At 42.6% G+C, this 13,639-nt stretch overlaps 1 protein-coding gene across 1 annotated transcript in view; it reads left to right on the top strand.

Annotated features, from left to right (window-relative positions):
* Positions 1-13,639, top strand: part of FRMD4B (FERM domain containing 4B) — a 210,977-nt gene that overhangs the window by 75,277 nt on the left and 122,061 nt on the right. Inside the window, 1 exon segment of the mRNA XM_010357713.2 lies at positions 3,044-3,136. Coding sequence (XP_010356015.2) covers positions 3,044-3,136 — 93 coding nt within the window.

Raw genomic sequence — 13,639 nt, 5'->3', positions numbered from 1 at the left:
GGCTGAGGCGGGAGAATGGCGTGAACCCGGGAAGCGGAGCTTGCAGTGAGCCAAGATCGCGCCACTGCACTCCAGCCTGGGCGACAAGCGAGAATCCGTCTCAAAAATAAATAAATAAATAAATAAATAAATAAATAAATAAATAAATAAAATAAAATAAAATAAAAGCTGATTCAAACCTCTGGTCTCATTTTCTCCAGTACTGAAAGTCCTGGGTACTTTTATATACAAGTCCACTGGGTGGGGTGGCAGGGAGTAGGGAGGAAGAAAGGAAGTCCTGAATTCAAATCCCAGCTCTAGCACTTTCCTCACTGGCTTATTGTAAAATATAGCTTTAATGTATAAAGAGTTCCAGCTTGGTTGGCACAGGGTCATTGCTCAATAGAGACTAGCTATTGTTATTATTACTACTACTAATATTATTATTTATGCTCACTTTTCCTGTCTACTTATAATGAATACAGCCTACAATTTTCTGATTTTGTTTTTTAATTTTTTACTCAAGGACTAAAAGGTTTTTGAAAATGTCTTCTGGCCCATTCTAGATATTATTACATTTTGACACGCTATCCTACCACCATCAGCATGTTCTTAGATTGAATTTTATGTAAGCAAGTAAAAGAGGGTCTATGCCCTCTGGGAATTTACAGCCTAAAATGGATGAACTAGTTGGACAACCTCGGAAAAGACACATAAACAGTTCTGAGCCCCAGTGTCCTTTTGATACCTCAAGGGTCAAAATCTAGAGAGAACTGTTTATGAACTTGGTGAGGCTCTTGAGTAAGTAAAATAAGCAAGTACATGCTTAAATCTTAGTAAGCCCATAATATATATACAGAAGTGGTACTCAGAGAGTATTCGACCCTGTACTTTTTTTTTTTCTTTTTGAGATGGAGTCTTGCTCTGTCACACAAGCTGGAGTGTAGGGGCATGATCTCGGCTCACTGCAACCTCTGCCTTCTGGCTTCAAGTGATTCTCCTGCCTCTGCCTCCCAAGTAGCTGGGATTACAGACATCTGCCACCACTCCCAGCTAATTTTGGAATGTTTAGTAGAGATGGGGTTTCACCATGTTGGCCAGGCTGGTCTTGAACTCCTGACCTCAAGTGATCTGCCCACCTCGGCCTCCCAAAGTGCTGGGATTACAGGCATGAGCCACCGTGCCTGGCATCAGCCCTGTACTTTTTTTAAAAGCTGTGTTATTGTTATGTGTCTGGTTTTTTGTTTTTTTGTTTTTTTGCTTTTGAGACAGGGTCTCATTCTGCTGCCTAGGCTGGAATGCAGTGGCATGATCACAGCTCACTGCAGCCTTGACTTCCCTGGGCCCAAGTGATCCTCCCACTTCAACCTCCGTAGAAGCTGGGACAGGAGGCATGCACCACCACACTAGGCTAATTTTTTCTGTATTCTTTGTAGAAATCGGGTTTTACCATGCTGCCCAGGCTGCTCTCAAATTCCTGGGCTCAAGCAATCTGCCTGCCTTGGCCTCCCAAGTGCTAGGATTACAAGTGCTAGACGTGAGCCACTACACCCAACCTGTGTGTTGTATTTCATTGAACCAGAAGTTTTCTCCTTGATTATCTAAAATATTTCATATTTCATAAAAATGTAATATTAACATATGGCCTAGTTTTTTTACCTCAAAAGTCAACTAATGTTACCAGTTTTTTGTTTTTCCTCTCAGATTTTTGTAATATATACATGTACATATGTATGTTTGTTCTTTGTTTAATTTAAAAAATGGCTGTATACTTGCTGCTATGCATCTTGCTTTTTCATTTAATATTGTACCTTGGAAATTGTTCAAAATAAGTTTATCAAGAGGCTTTCTGGGTTTTTTTTTTTTTTTTTTTTTTTTTGAGACGGAGTCTCGCTCTGTCGCCCAGGCTGGAGTGCAGTGGCCGGATCTCAGCTCACGGCAAGCTCCGCCTCCTGGGTTTACACCATTCTCCTGCCTCAGCCTCCCGAGTAGCTGGGACTACAGGCGCCTGCCACCTCGCCCGGCTAGTTTTTTTTTTTTTTTTTGTATTTTTTAGTAGAGATGGGGTTTCACCGTGTTAGCCAGGATGGTCTCGATCTCCTGACCTCGTGATCCGCCCGTCTCGGCCTCCCAAAGTGCTGGGATTACAGGCTTGAGCCACCGCGCCCGGCCCTGGTTATGTTGCCCAGGCTGGAGTACAGTGGCTGTTCACAGCTGTGATCATGGCACACTGCAGCCTCGAACTCCTGGGCTCAAGGCAATCATCCTGCATCAGCTTCCTGAATAACTGGGACTACATGTGTGTGCCACCACACCCATGTTCTTCAGCCTATTTTATGGCTGCATTGTATTTCACACTATAGTTTTTGTTTGTTTGTTTGTTTGTTTATTTTTGGGGGGGTTGGGGGTTGGTTTGTTTGTTTTTTAGACAGAGTTTCACTCTTGTTGCCCAGGCTAGAGTGCAATGACGCAATCTCGGCTCACTGCAACCTCCGCCTCCCAGGTTAAAGTGATTCTCCTGCCTCAGCCTCCCGAGTAGCTGGGATTACAGGCATATGCCACCATGCCTGGCTAATTTTTTTTATTTTAGTAGAGACAGGGTTTTACCACGTTAGCCAGGCTGGTCTCAAACTCCTGACCTCAGGTGATCTGCCCGCCTCAGCCTCCCAAAGTGCTGGGATTACAGGCATCAGCCACTGGCGCCTGGCCACTCTATAGTTTTAAATAATTTTTTTAAACAATATCCTCTTGGACATTGAAGTTATTTCCACCTCTTTTGCTATTTCAAATGATGCCATAGTGAGTGATTTCATATACAAATTATTTCTCACATGTGCAAGTTTGCCTTGATATACTCCTGGAAATGGAAATGCTGGTTCAGAAGCAAGTGCTTTCACAGTTTTGAAAGAAATTGCTGAGTTGGTCTCATTACGAGTTGTAACAGGTTGTGCTCCTACCATCAGTGTATGAGAGCAACGATTTCCCCGCAGCTTTGCCAACACTGTATGTTGCTGAACTTTTCTGACTTTCTGTTGAATCCTTTTTCTTTGCTTTGCTCTCACAGAGGTCAGCAGAACTGGCTACAGTTAGATCACCGAGTTCTTGACCATGATTTGCCCAAGAAACCAGGCCCAACCATTTTGCACTTTGCTGTGAGGTATGTATCCACAGACCCAGTTAGCATCCCTCTTTTTTTGCTGTTATTTTTGGTTTTTGTGTGTGTTTTCTTTTCTGTTTTTTACATTTCTGGTGATTAGAGATAGCGAATAAAAAGAGAAGAGACCTATCAAAACATTATCATTTGAAAGAGATTCTCTACTGTCTTGGTCTGAGGACCAAGTTACCATAGATACTGTAGAGCTGTTTTCTTTGAAGATGAAGGATAGAGTCACCTTCCTTTATTCCTCCAAGCCTCTTAGAGCAATTTAAAGCTGAAAAACATGGGTAATATATTTTAATACATAAGCCTGTTTCTCACTCAACATATTTTTAAGATTCTTATTATTTGAAATATGACAAACATTTGCTATTACATTTTATGTAGCAATAATGTTTTCTACAGACTTGGAAATAATTGAATTTTATACAATTTGATGCCTTAATTTGAATAGAGCATAAAATACAAACAAATGCTTATGGAAATAGTTAACAGTACAGGGACCTGAATTCCATTCACATGCACAGAGACTGCTGAAAATAATGCAGAGTCCTTGACTTGTTCTCTGAGGTCTGCTTGGGCAAGTCACTTAACTGTATCCTGAAATGGATGCATTCAACTAGATCAGTAATTTCTCAAATCCATCTCATGATAGAACTATTTTTTTTTTAGTTCACAATCTAAAATTTAAAAAAAATGTTATAAGATGTAATACCGGCCGGGCACAGTGGCTCATGACTGTAATTCCAGCACCTTGGGAGGCTGAGGCAGGTGGATCACTTGAGGTTAGGAATTTGAGACCAGCCTGGCCAACATGGCGAAACCTCATCTCTGCTAAAAATACAAAACAAAATTAGCTGAGGTGGTATGCTCCTGTAATCCCAGCTACTCATGAGGCTGAAGTATAAGGATCGCTTGAACCCGGAGGCAGAGGTTGCAGTGAGCCAAGATCGCACCACTGCACTCCAGGGCGGGCAACAGTGAGACTCCATCTCATAAACAAAACAAAACAAAACAAAAATAAGAAGTAATACCTATGTTTCTCTACCTAGCTTGAGGTGAAATCATTACTGATTGAGCTGAAAGCCCTTCTTATGTGCTGACCCCCTCTCCCTACTTTCCTAAGTTTGATGAAAAATTTTATGATAAATTTTGTTCTGTTGGTATGAAGTTAAAAATGATAAAATGAGGTAAGGTGGTAGGTTTCTTATAAATCTAGTTTCTTCTCATAAAGCTAGATGAACCTGAAGAATTGTCCTGTATTCTGAGAATATGTTAATTTTTGTTTGTTTGTTTGAGACAGGATCTCACTCTCCAAGCTGGAGTGCAGTGGTACAATCTTGACTCACTACAACCTCGGCCTCCTGGGCTCAAACAATCAGCCTCTCAAGTAGCTAGAACTATAGCCACGAACCACCACACCCAGCTAATTTTTTGTATTTTTTTGTAGAGATGAGGTTTTGCCGTGTTGTCCAGGCTGGCCTTAAACTACTGGGCTGGAGCATTCACCTGCTTCAGCCTCCCAAAGTGCTGAGATTACAGGCCTGAGCCACCATGCCTGATAATGTTCATTTTTGGAAGATGAAAACGTACTTTGTTTTATGCCATGAAGGTGTAGGTTTCATCTTTTTTTTGGTGGGGGGGGGGCTTTTTTACTGATTACCTGGCAACATTCTGTCACATTTTACAAATACTTTTAATTTTAATTGAGTCTGTTCCATGAAATTCAAAAGTATGAGAATATGACAGAATACATTTTTAAAGAGATCTTTTTTGGCCAGGCACAGTGGCTCATGCCTGTAATCCCAACACTTTAGGAGGCTGAGGTGGGAGAATCACTTGAGTCCAGGAATTTGAGACCAGCATGGGCAACATAATGAGATCCCATCTCTCCAAACTTTTTAAAAATTAGCTGGGTGTGGAGGTGGTTACCTGTGGTCCTAGCTACTCAGGAGGCTGAGGTGGGAGGATCGCTTGAGGCCAGGTCAAGGCTGCAGTGAGCCTTGATCATGCCACTGCACTTCAGCCTGTCTCAGAACAAAACGGAAAGTCCTTTTTTTGTGTGAATCAATGGGGATTGTGGAGAGTTGCTGCACCATACTCAACAAATGAAGTGTTAGCCACCTCCAATTTCTTTCTTGCTTTTGGGTCTGAAATCTTGTTTAGAATATAATTTCTTTAGTTAAATTGGAGTAACAACAACAAGAAGTAATTTAATTGCCAGAAGTAATTATATTTTTAAAACCCAGGAAGGAGGCAGCGTAGTAGTGATTTGTCCAGGAGCATAACTGGTACGGAAAAGTACACAGAAATCCTAAAGAAAAAAAACACTGAGTTTCCAGGAAAGAGAGTGACATGAATGCTTGTGTCCATGGCAATGGAAAAAAAAAAAACAGAACTAGTAGGCAAGAGGTTAAACAGCATATTAGTACTTAAGCAGGAGTCAGAGGATAGCGAAGTTTTAATCTTGTGTAGGGAAAATGGCCCAACATAAATAAAATATACTTTTTCAGAGAGAATTATATTATCACTATAAACATTTCAAATTATATGAATGAAATGAAAAGTAAAAATTACTCTTCACCACCTCCAACCTTCCCCTCTACCCCCAAGTTTCCCCCCTTCTTAGAAAAATAGGGTAAGTCGTTTGATGAATTAATTTCTTTTTTCTTTGCAACTTGGAGATCTTTCCTTGGGTATATAAAAATCTATTTATTTAAGCATTAAGGCTATTTCTAGTTGTTATTAAAATTTAGGTTACAGCTGGCCAGGCGTGGTGCCTCACACCTGTAATCCCAGTACTTTGGGAGGCCGAGGTGGGCAGATCACTTGAGGTCAGGAGTACGAGACCAGCCTGGCTAACATGGGGAAACCCCATCTCTACTAAAAATACAAAAAATTGGCCAGGCTTGGTGGTGGGCACCTGTAATCCCAGCTACTCCAGAGGCTGAGGCAGGAGAATAGGTTGAACCCAGGAGGCGGAGGTTGCAGTGAGCCAAGATCGTCACCAAAAAAAAAAAAAAAAAACAAAATAGGTTGCACCTAACATCCTTGCCCTTTCATCTTTTGTGCACATGGTATAGTGTTTCTGTAGTGTCATCTACTCAATGAAAAGCATTATGTCTTCAGAAAACCTAACAAGTACCATCTAGGTAGTAACCAGATTTGTATAGATTCTTTGACAGCTAATATCTGGTCTGTTTGGGGTCAGAGAATACCAAAGGAGTAAACCCTATCTCCCTTTCTGTACAGTCATTCATAAGGCACTCTATCTCCTCCAAGCAGGTTCCTGAAATTCCAGAGTGACCTGCTGCTTGTTCATGAGTTTCAGCACTTACTTGGAGTGTTATCTCAAGAGTGTCCCATAATCACTTCGCATTACTTTCCCTTAACTACTTGCATGTTTAAAACCCTTATCAAGTTTTTAATTATTCACTTAGTTCTTCCTCCCAACAGTATAGAGAGATCATAATAGTCTTTGTTATTATTCCAATTAAGTAGTTGTTTTTACTCCAATTTAATTAAGGAAATGATAAAGGAAAAGCATACGCCAAAGAATTTCGTGAACTGACCGAGGTCACTGTGGAATGTAGCTGGTTCTGTGGAGGTCTTGCAAATGGGGTTGTTTTGTGCTCCAGTGAAGTGAGTTGCTCCTCAGAGGGTCTCTAGCCTCCTATTTGGAGAAAACAGAACTATTGGTAATACTTCTATCCCAGTAGACACCATCAACAAATCTCCAGGTTGCCTGATTGACTGAAGAATAGACAGCCAAAGATAGCATTTGGTTCTGTCTTGATGTTCGCTCATTTTAGGAGCCTCTGGAAGTGCAGGGGACCTCTTTTGAGATTGGGGTCCTCACCTCTTGGGTCAGCACAGTACTGCTGCATGCACTGGAACATGGAGCACAGAAGCCTCTCATTCATGGACACTGAGGTGTGTGGTCACCAAATAGTTAATGCACAATGAAAAAGAAGTCCCTTCAATGATAGCATAAAGCATGTGTACCGCTGTTATTTTCAACGCAAACAATTAGAAGTCCTAATGTCAACAATGAAGATAGGTTCGGTAGGTTATGGTGGCACTTTTATAGTAAGCAATGAATCACTTTAACAAAAGAGATTAGATGAAAAAGTACATTGCAATTCAGAGCTTCTCCAGAAGGAGAGGCGGGGCATATCTGAATCGTCTTGGGAAATTTTTCAAACTACACGTTACTCCCCTCCAACTCCACATTCCTGGCCCAGATTCTGATATAGTGCCATGGAGGAGGGAGGGGTGCATTGTCCAGCCCTCTCTCCACCCCTCCTCTTATAAATCATTACTTTAATAAGTCACTGTTACCAGGGATGTTGTCATGTATCTCATCGCTCATGCATCTTAGGAGAAAAGATACATTATATCTGAAAAAGATAGGAAATGAGTGTCCTTCTGTAAAACAAAGATTACTATTTATGCCATGGGAAGTTCAAGTGATCATACTGAGGTTTTTTGAAGTTGGTATGTTTTATAAACATATATAGATCTATAAATACTGAGAAAATTCCTGGAAGGAGCTACACCAAGCTGTGAAGAAACATTTCTTCCTTCATTCATTCATTATGTGTTAGAGTTTTGCTACGTTGTGCTCTGCCCCATTCTAGGTCTGAGGACCCAATAGTGAAGAAGGCAAAAATCTCTACCATCATGGTATGCATATACATAAACAAATGCATTCATTATATAATAACAGTTTGTCCATTCGTCTGATAAATAGTTGCTGATTTCCTGCTACGTGCCTGGCCCTATACTAGGTGCTGGAAATCTAGCAGTGGTAGAAGAAAATGACAAAAATCCTGCAGCCATAAAGCATACAGCCTAATGGAAAGAGACTGACACTAAGTAAAGTAAACCTGCAAAGCATCTTATGTGAGGGGTTATGAAGGAAGTTCCATTAGGGAGGAGGAAAAGGGAATATTAGCAAAGCCGGGGCTGCAATTCTAAATACAGTGGTCAGGGAAGGCCTCCCAAAGAAGTTGGCATTGAGCAAAGGCATACAGGAGATGAGACAAGGACCCAGGACCCAGGCCCATTTCTGGGGAAGTTTCTTCCAGGCCAGGGGAACAGCAGGTGCACAGACAGGTTGGCAAGAGCATGCCTGGTGTGTACCAGCCCCTGGAAGGAAGTCATGTATCTGGAGAGAACCTACAAAAGGGAAATGAGTAGGAGTTGGCATGGGGTTGGCCTGTAGGGCATTGGGGCCTACAGGTTTTGAGCTTGAGAGCATAACCAATTTCCATTTTAAACAGACTCACTCTGGCTGCTGGGTTGAGGACAGACTGGAACGGGGCAGGAGGGCACAGCAAGACCAGTTAGGAAACTGTTGCAATGGTCCAGGCCAGAGGTGAGTGGGGTGGACCAGACTGAGTCTCACTCCACATTCACCAGAGATGGTACAAGTTGGTTATGAGAATTGAAGAGAGAGCAGGGGATACAAAATGATTTTGCAAAACATGCAAATGTAAGGAATTTTTTTATTGTAGCGTTTATGAGAAAGAAAAATTCCTTGAGATCTTGCTCTCAAGAAGTTTTCTCTCTACTGAAACGTAGCATAAACTCTGCAGCAGGCCCTACGCTATTTGACAAGTATTGTCTCATTTACTCCTGAGCTAAACCCTGAGGTACTACAGATTTGAAGAGTTAATAATATCTGGTTTATATTCCCCAGGATAGAGGGAGCAGCTCAGAAACATGTGCTGCTTCTGCACAGAGAAAAGAAAATATGTAAAGCAAAAGCATGTAGTGTTCCCTTTATGACTTCAAGATTAAACCTTTGTCTTCTTTTTTCCAGTTATAAAATCTCAAAGAGGTGTGCTAAATATGTGTGTGACCTCTGTGTGTATAGATGCACCATAATTTATTTAGGTACCATAATTTATTTAACCAGTTCTCTATTTCCATAGGAGTCCAAACTCCACCAGGTTTCTGGGGGACTTCCCCAGGCTGGGGGTTGTTATCTGGTTGCCATAAATTGTATTCCACAAACATATGGGCCTCTTGGTAATGCAGCCCAGATGTGAGTATTTGAAAGGCTTGACAGTGAGGAGCAAGCAAGCATTTAACTAGGAGTGCAGGGCCTTGGCGTGACCTCACTGGAAAAGCTCATATTCCCTCAGAGGAGGGCAACCTGAGGTGGCTCAGGCAGGTACCACCTTGTTCCAGTCAAAGCCAGAATCTTGGCTTCTTTCATCCCCCTTATTACTTGTTTTGTTTTTCATTTCAATTGGTCTTCCCTCTTCTTCTCCCTTCTTTTCCTCCTCCTCTTTCCAAGTCACTTTTGCTGGGTCCTAGGACTGCATGTGTCCACTCAGTGGTACCCTAAAGCGTTGTCTGCCACTCTTAGGGCTGAGAAGAACTCACTTTCCTACTGTAGTAGGAAACCCGAGGCAGACTGCTCCCTCTGGGTGAAAATTGCTACAAACATGGAGCCCTTGAATTCAAGACTGCTGACTGCCTTCTCATCACTCCTGGCCTGGTCTTTGGAACGTTAGATCTTTAGAAAGAGTTTAACTCAAGGAACATCATGACTACAACCCATGAGTCCTCGTCATTCCACCAGAATTTTTTAAAGAGAGCCAAATACACGTGACACATAAAGACAGACTGTAGTAAAGAGGGAGACTTATTGACATGGAAAGATGCTCCCAATATATTCTAGGTGAAAGAAGTGGACCACAAAACGTCCATGCAATATGATAACACTCTATGTGAAATATTGTATAAAACATCTGTACAGATAGAAACTAAGTTGAAGATGTTAACAATAGTTAATCTCTAGGTAGGATGATTGTAGGGACGATTTGTATTTTCTTCTTTTTTGCTCATCTGTGTTTTTTCCTACAATGAACATATTACTTGAGCAAATGTTTTAAATGCAATTATGAAAAGTGATAAGAGGAAGAAAGGATAAAATGTTTGTGACCAGATAAGCATGCGTTTGTTTAAAGCCATCAGAGGGTAGGTGATTTACAATAATGAGAGGACTGGAAAGTTCATCTTTTCATGGAGGAATGTGATTTAAAGGCCCAGAGAAACAACTGATTCCTCCTACTTAGGCTGAGCTGAGGCTACTTGAGGGAGGTATGCGAGTTAGCCAGAGGTCTTTGCCCATCTACCACACTCCCATCTGAATGCACAATACCCCAGACCGTGGGAAATACAAAGGCCAGTTGCCTCAGTATCACCCATGACCCCTAACTAGCCCAGCCTATTCTGAACTTCCAGGCAGGCGGTTAATGGCCTTCATCTTCGAGGATCCAACATCCTCATCACACAAGAGTTCAAGAAAGACACAGAATCCTCTGAAGCACATGCTCGATCATGATTTCAGTTTCTTACAGGATGCTATTTCTTGGTGTATTCCCTAGGCAAGCATCAGAAATTATTTTTAGAAATCTGCTCACTCCCCTCTCAAACCTTTCAGTCTTATCTTTTGGTGGGTGTGCCTCTGTTTCCACAGTTTTAAGAAACAGATGGGCCATGAATACTTAAAGGATGTATGTGTTTGTCTGTGTGTGTGTGTGTGTGTGTGTCAGGACAATGAAGAGGCGACATCAAAAGTAAAGAAATTGTATGGTGGGGCTGGGCGCAGTGACTCATGCTTGTAATCCCAGCACTTTGGGAAGCCAAGGCCGGTGGATCACAAGGTCAGGAGTTCCAGAACAGCCTGGCCAACATGACGAAACCCCATCTCTACTAAAAATACAACAATTAGCCAGGTGTGGTGGTGCACACCTGTAGTCCCAGCTACATGGGAGGCTGAGGCAGGAGAATCACTTGAATCTGGGAGGCAAAGGTTGCAGATCATACCATTGCACTCCAGCCTGCGCAACAGAGCAAGACTCTGTCTCCAAAAGAAAAAAAAAAAAAAGAAAGAAACCATATTGTGAAGGGTGAAAGAAGCTTCAGAGCTCAGAAATTAGAAGCTCGGCTTTCAATGCAGGGTTTCACTGTAGCAGCACTATTGAAACTGAGGACCAGGCCATTCTTTGTAGTAGGGAGCTAAGCTGTGCTGTAGGATCTTTAGCAGATCCCTGGTCTCCACCTACTGACGTCAATAATGCTCCCAGGCTGGGCACTGTGGCTTACATCTGTAATCCCAGCACTTCAGGAGGCCAAGGCAGGTGGAGCACTTGAGTCCAGTTCAGGTCCAGCCTGGGCAACATTATGAAACTCTGTCTCCACAAAAATACAAAAATTATCCTTGCGTTTTAGTGCATGCCTATAGTCACAGCTACTCAGGAGACTGAGGCAGGAGGATGGTTTGAGCCCAGGAAGTTGAGGCTGCAGTGATCAGGCCACTGCACTCTAGCCCGGGCAGCAGAGCAAGACCCTGTTTCAAAATAAACAATAACACTCCCCAAGTGCTGACAGTCAAATAGTGTCTTCAGCACTGGTAAACACCCCCACCCAAACATTGAGAACAGAGCTTTAGCATCATTCTTAGGTTCATATTCCAGCTCTTCCACTTACTCACTGTGTAGTTTCTGGCACCTTCTCGGGCCTGTTTCATCACCTATAAAATGAAGCTGGTGGTAGCACCCACCTACTTTGGGGGTTGTTGGAGGATTCCAAGTGCTAACAGGTAATGCAGACCCTCTATAAATGTTAGCTATTTTTATGTTATAAATAACAGGCTGCCTCAACCACATGTTCAGTGGGTGAAACATTCTATCATGTTTCTGTCACAGCCTTTGAATATGAAAGATTTGGGATTGTCTGGCTTGGGTCTGACCCAGTCCCCTTTGCACTGGGCAGAAGATCTTATCATTTATCTTCATTATTCACCGTGCCCAGATGTTACCTCCCCACCCAACTTTTCTCCCCTACCTCCCCTCCCCACTCCCTCTCAAAGCATCTGTCCCTGCTTTCCTGTGGAGGACTAGAGCGGGCTGTTTTAAAGAGGAGGAGAGGCAAGCACTTGGAATTCACATGTCCCTGACACTTCAGGTTGCCTAGGGGAGAAGACTCTCTCCCCTTCCTGGCAGGTCACAGCAAGGCCCTGACTCTTTTGGGCCTCCAGCTCTTCTAGATAACTCAGAAAGAGTCACGTTGTGGGAAAGGAGCAAGAGGGCAGGTTCCTACAGGCTTACCAGGAGGCCCTCTCTAGTTCTAGCCATGTCTGGAAATTCAGAAATGAGAAAGAGCATTCCTGGCAGAGGAGCACATTGTAGAAGCAAACAGTGCTTCCCCTGGGAATTCTCCAAGACTGTTCCCCTCCCACAGATGAAAGGGAACATATTGGACTCCCATAAGCGCTGCATAATAGCTTGCAGAAAGTGATGTGTTTGGAGAAAGTGAAATACACTTAAATTACACTTCAGCCTTCAGCATGCATTATAAAGTGAGATATGACTACCTTGCAGGGTCATTACAAGCAATAAACAGATATCTCCCTGCTCAGAATGTGGATGAGGATCTGATAGAAATCTTTCAAGGCGTGTGGCTACAGTTAAATGCCTGAAATTACTCATGGTGACTAAATGAAACCCAGAATGAGGTGTTTTGATTTAGCCCTCACTGGATGCCAGTCACAAACTCAGCATTGTTCAGAATGCAAAATAATTGAGCATTTCTTGCCCAATTCACCCTCTTTGAAGATACCACTCGGACCTCGCAAAGGCCCTGGGAAACAAAGAAACTATGCTCAGTTGAGGAAGAAAAGTCGAAACTGGTTAGAAGAGCATTTGTTTCACAATATTTTCCTCATTTTGTGTTAAAACAGACATTTTTGTAGCATTTGTTTCCTTGAGAGAAATAACTTAGGAAAGATACTTGGATTTTTTTTTTTTTTTTGAGACAGAATCTTGCTCGGTCACCCACGCTGGAGTCCAGTGGCACAATCTCAGCTCACTGCAACCTTCTCCTCCCAGGTTCAAGCGATTCTCCTGCCTCAGCCTCCTGAATAGCTGGGACTACAGGCATGTGCCACCACATCCAGCTAATTTTTGTATTTTTAGTAGAAATGAGTTTTCACCATGGTGGCCAGGCTGGTCTCGAACTCCTGACCTCAAGTGATCTGCCTGCCTTGGCCTCCCAAAGTGTTGGGATTACTGGCATGAGCCACGACGCCTGGCCAGATACTTGGAATTTTTATTCTGGTTGTTACCGTTAAAGCTTTAAAGCTGTTCCCAACTAAGTCAGTGCCTTTTATTACAGTCACATCAGTAAAGCGATAATAATATTCTAATAATCACCGCCATTCATTGGCTACTAAACTACATGCCACCTGCTATGTTAAGCACATTTCTTTTTTTTTTTTTTTGAGATGGAGTCTTGCTCTGTCGCCCAGGCTGGAGTGCAGTGGTGCTATCTCTGCTCACTGCAAGCTCTGCCTGCCAGATTCACACCATTCTCCTGCCTCAGCCTCTCCGAGTAGCTGGGATTACAGGCGCCTACCACCACGCCTGGCTAATTGTTTTGTATTTGTAGTAGAGACAGGGTTTCACCATGGTCTCAGTCTTCTGA

The sequence above is a fragment of the Rhinopithecus roxellana genome, chromosome 1 (genome assembly GCF_007565055.1).
Source record: "Rhinopithecus roxellana isolate Shanxi Qingling chromosome 1, ASM756505v1, whole genome shotgun sequence".
Classification (NCBI taxonomy): domain Eukaryota; kingdom Metazoa; phylum Chordata; class Mammalia; order Primates; family Cercopithecidae; genus Rhinopithecus; species Rhinopithecus roxellana.
Note: the sequence above shows the minus strand (reverse complement) of the source record. Positions and strands in the feature narration are given on the sequence as shown.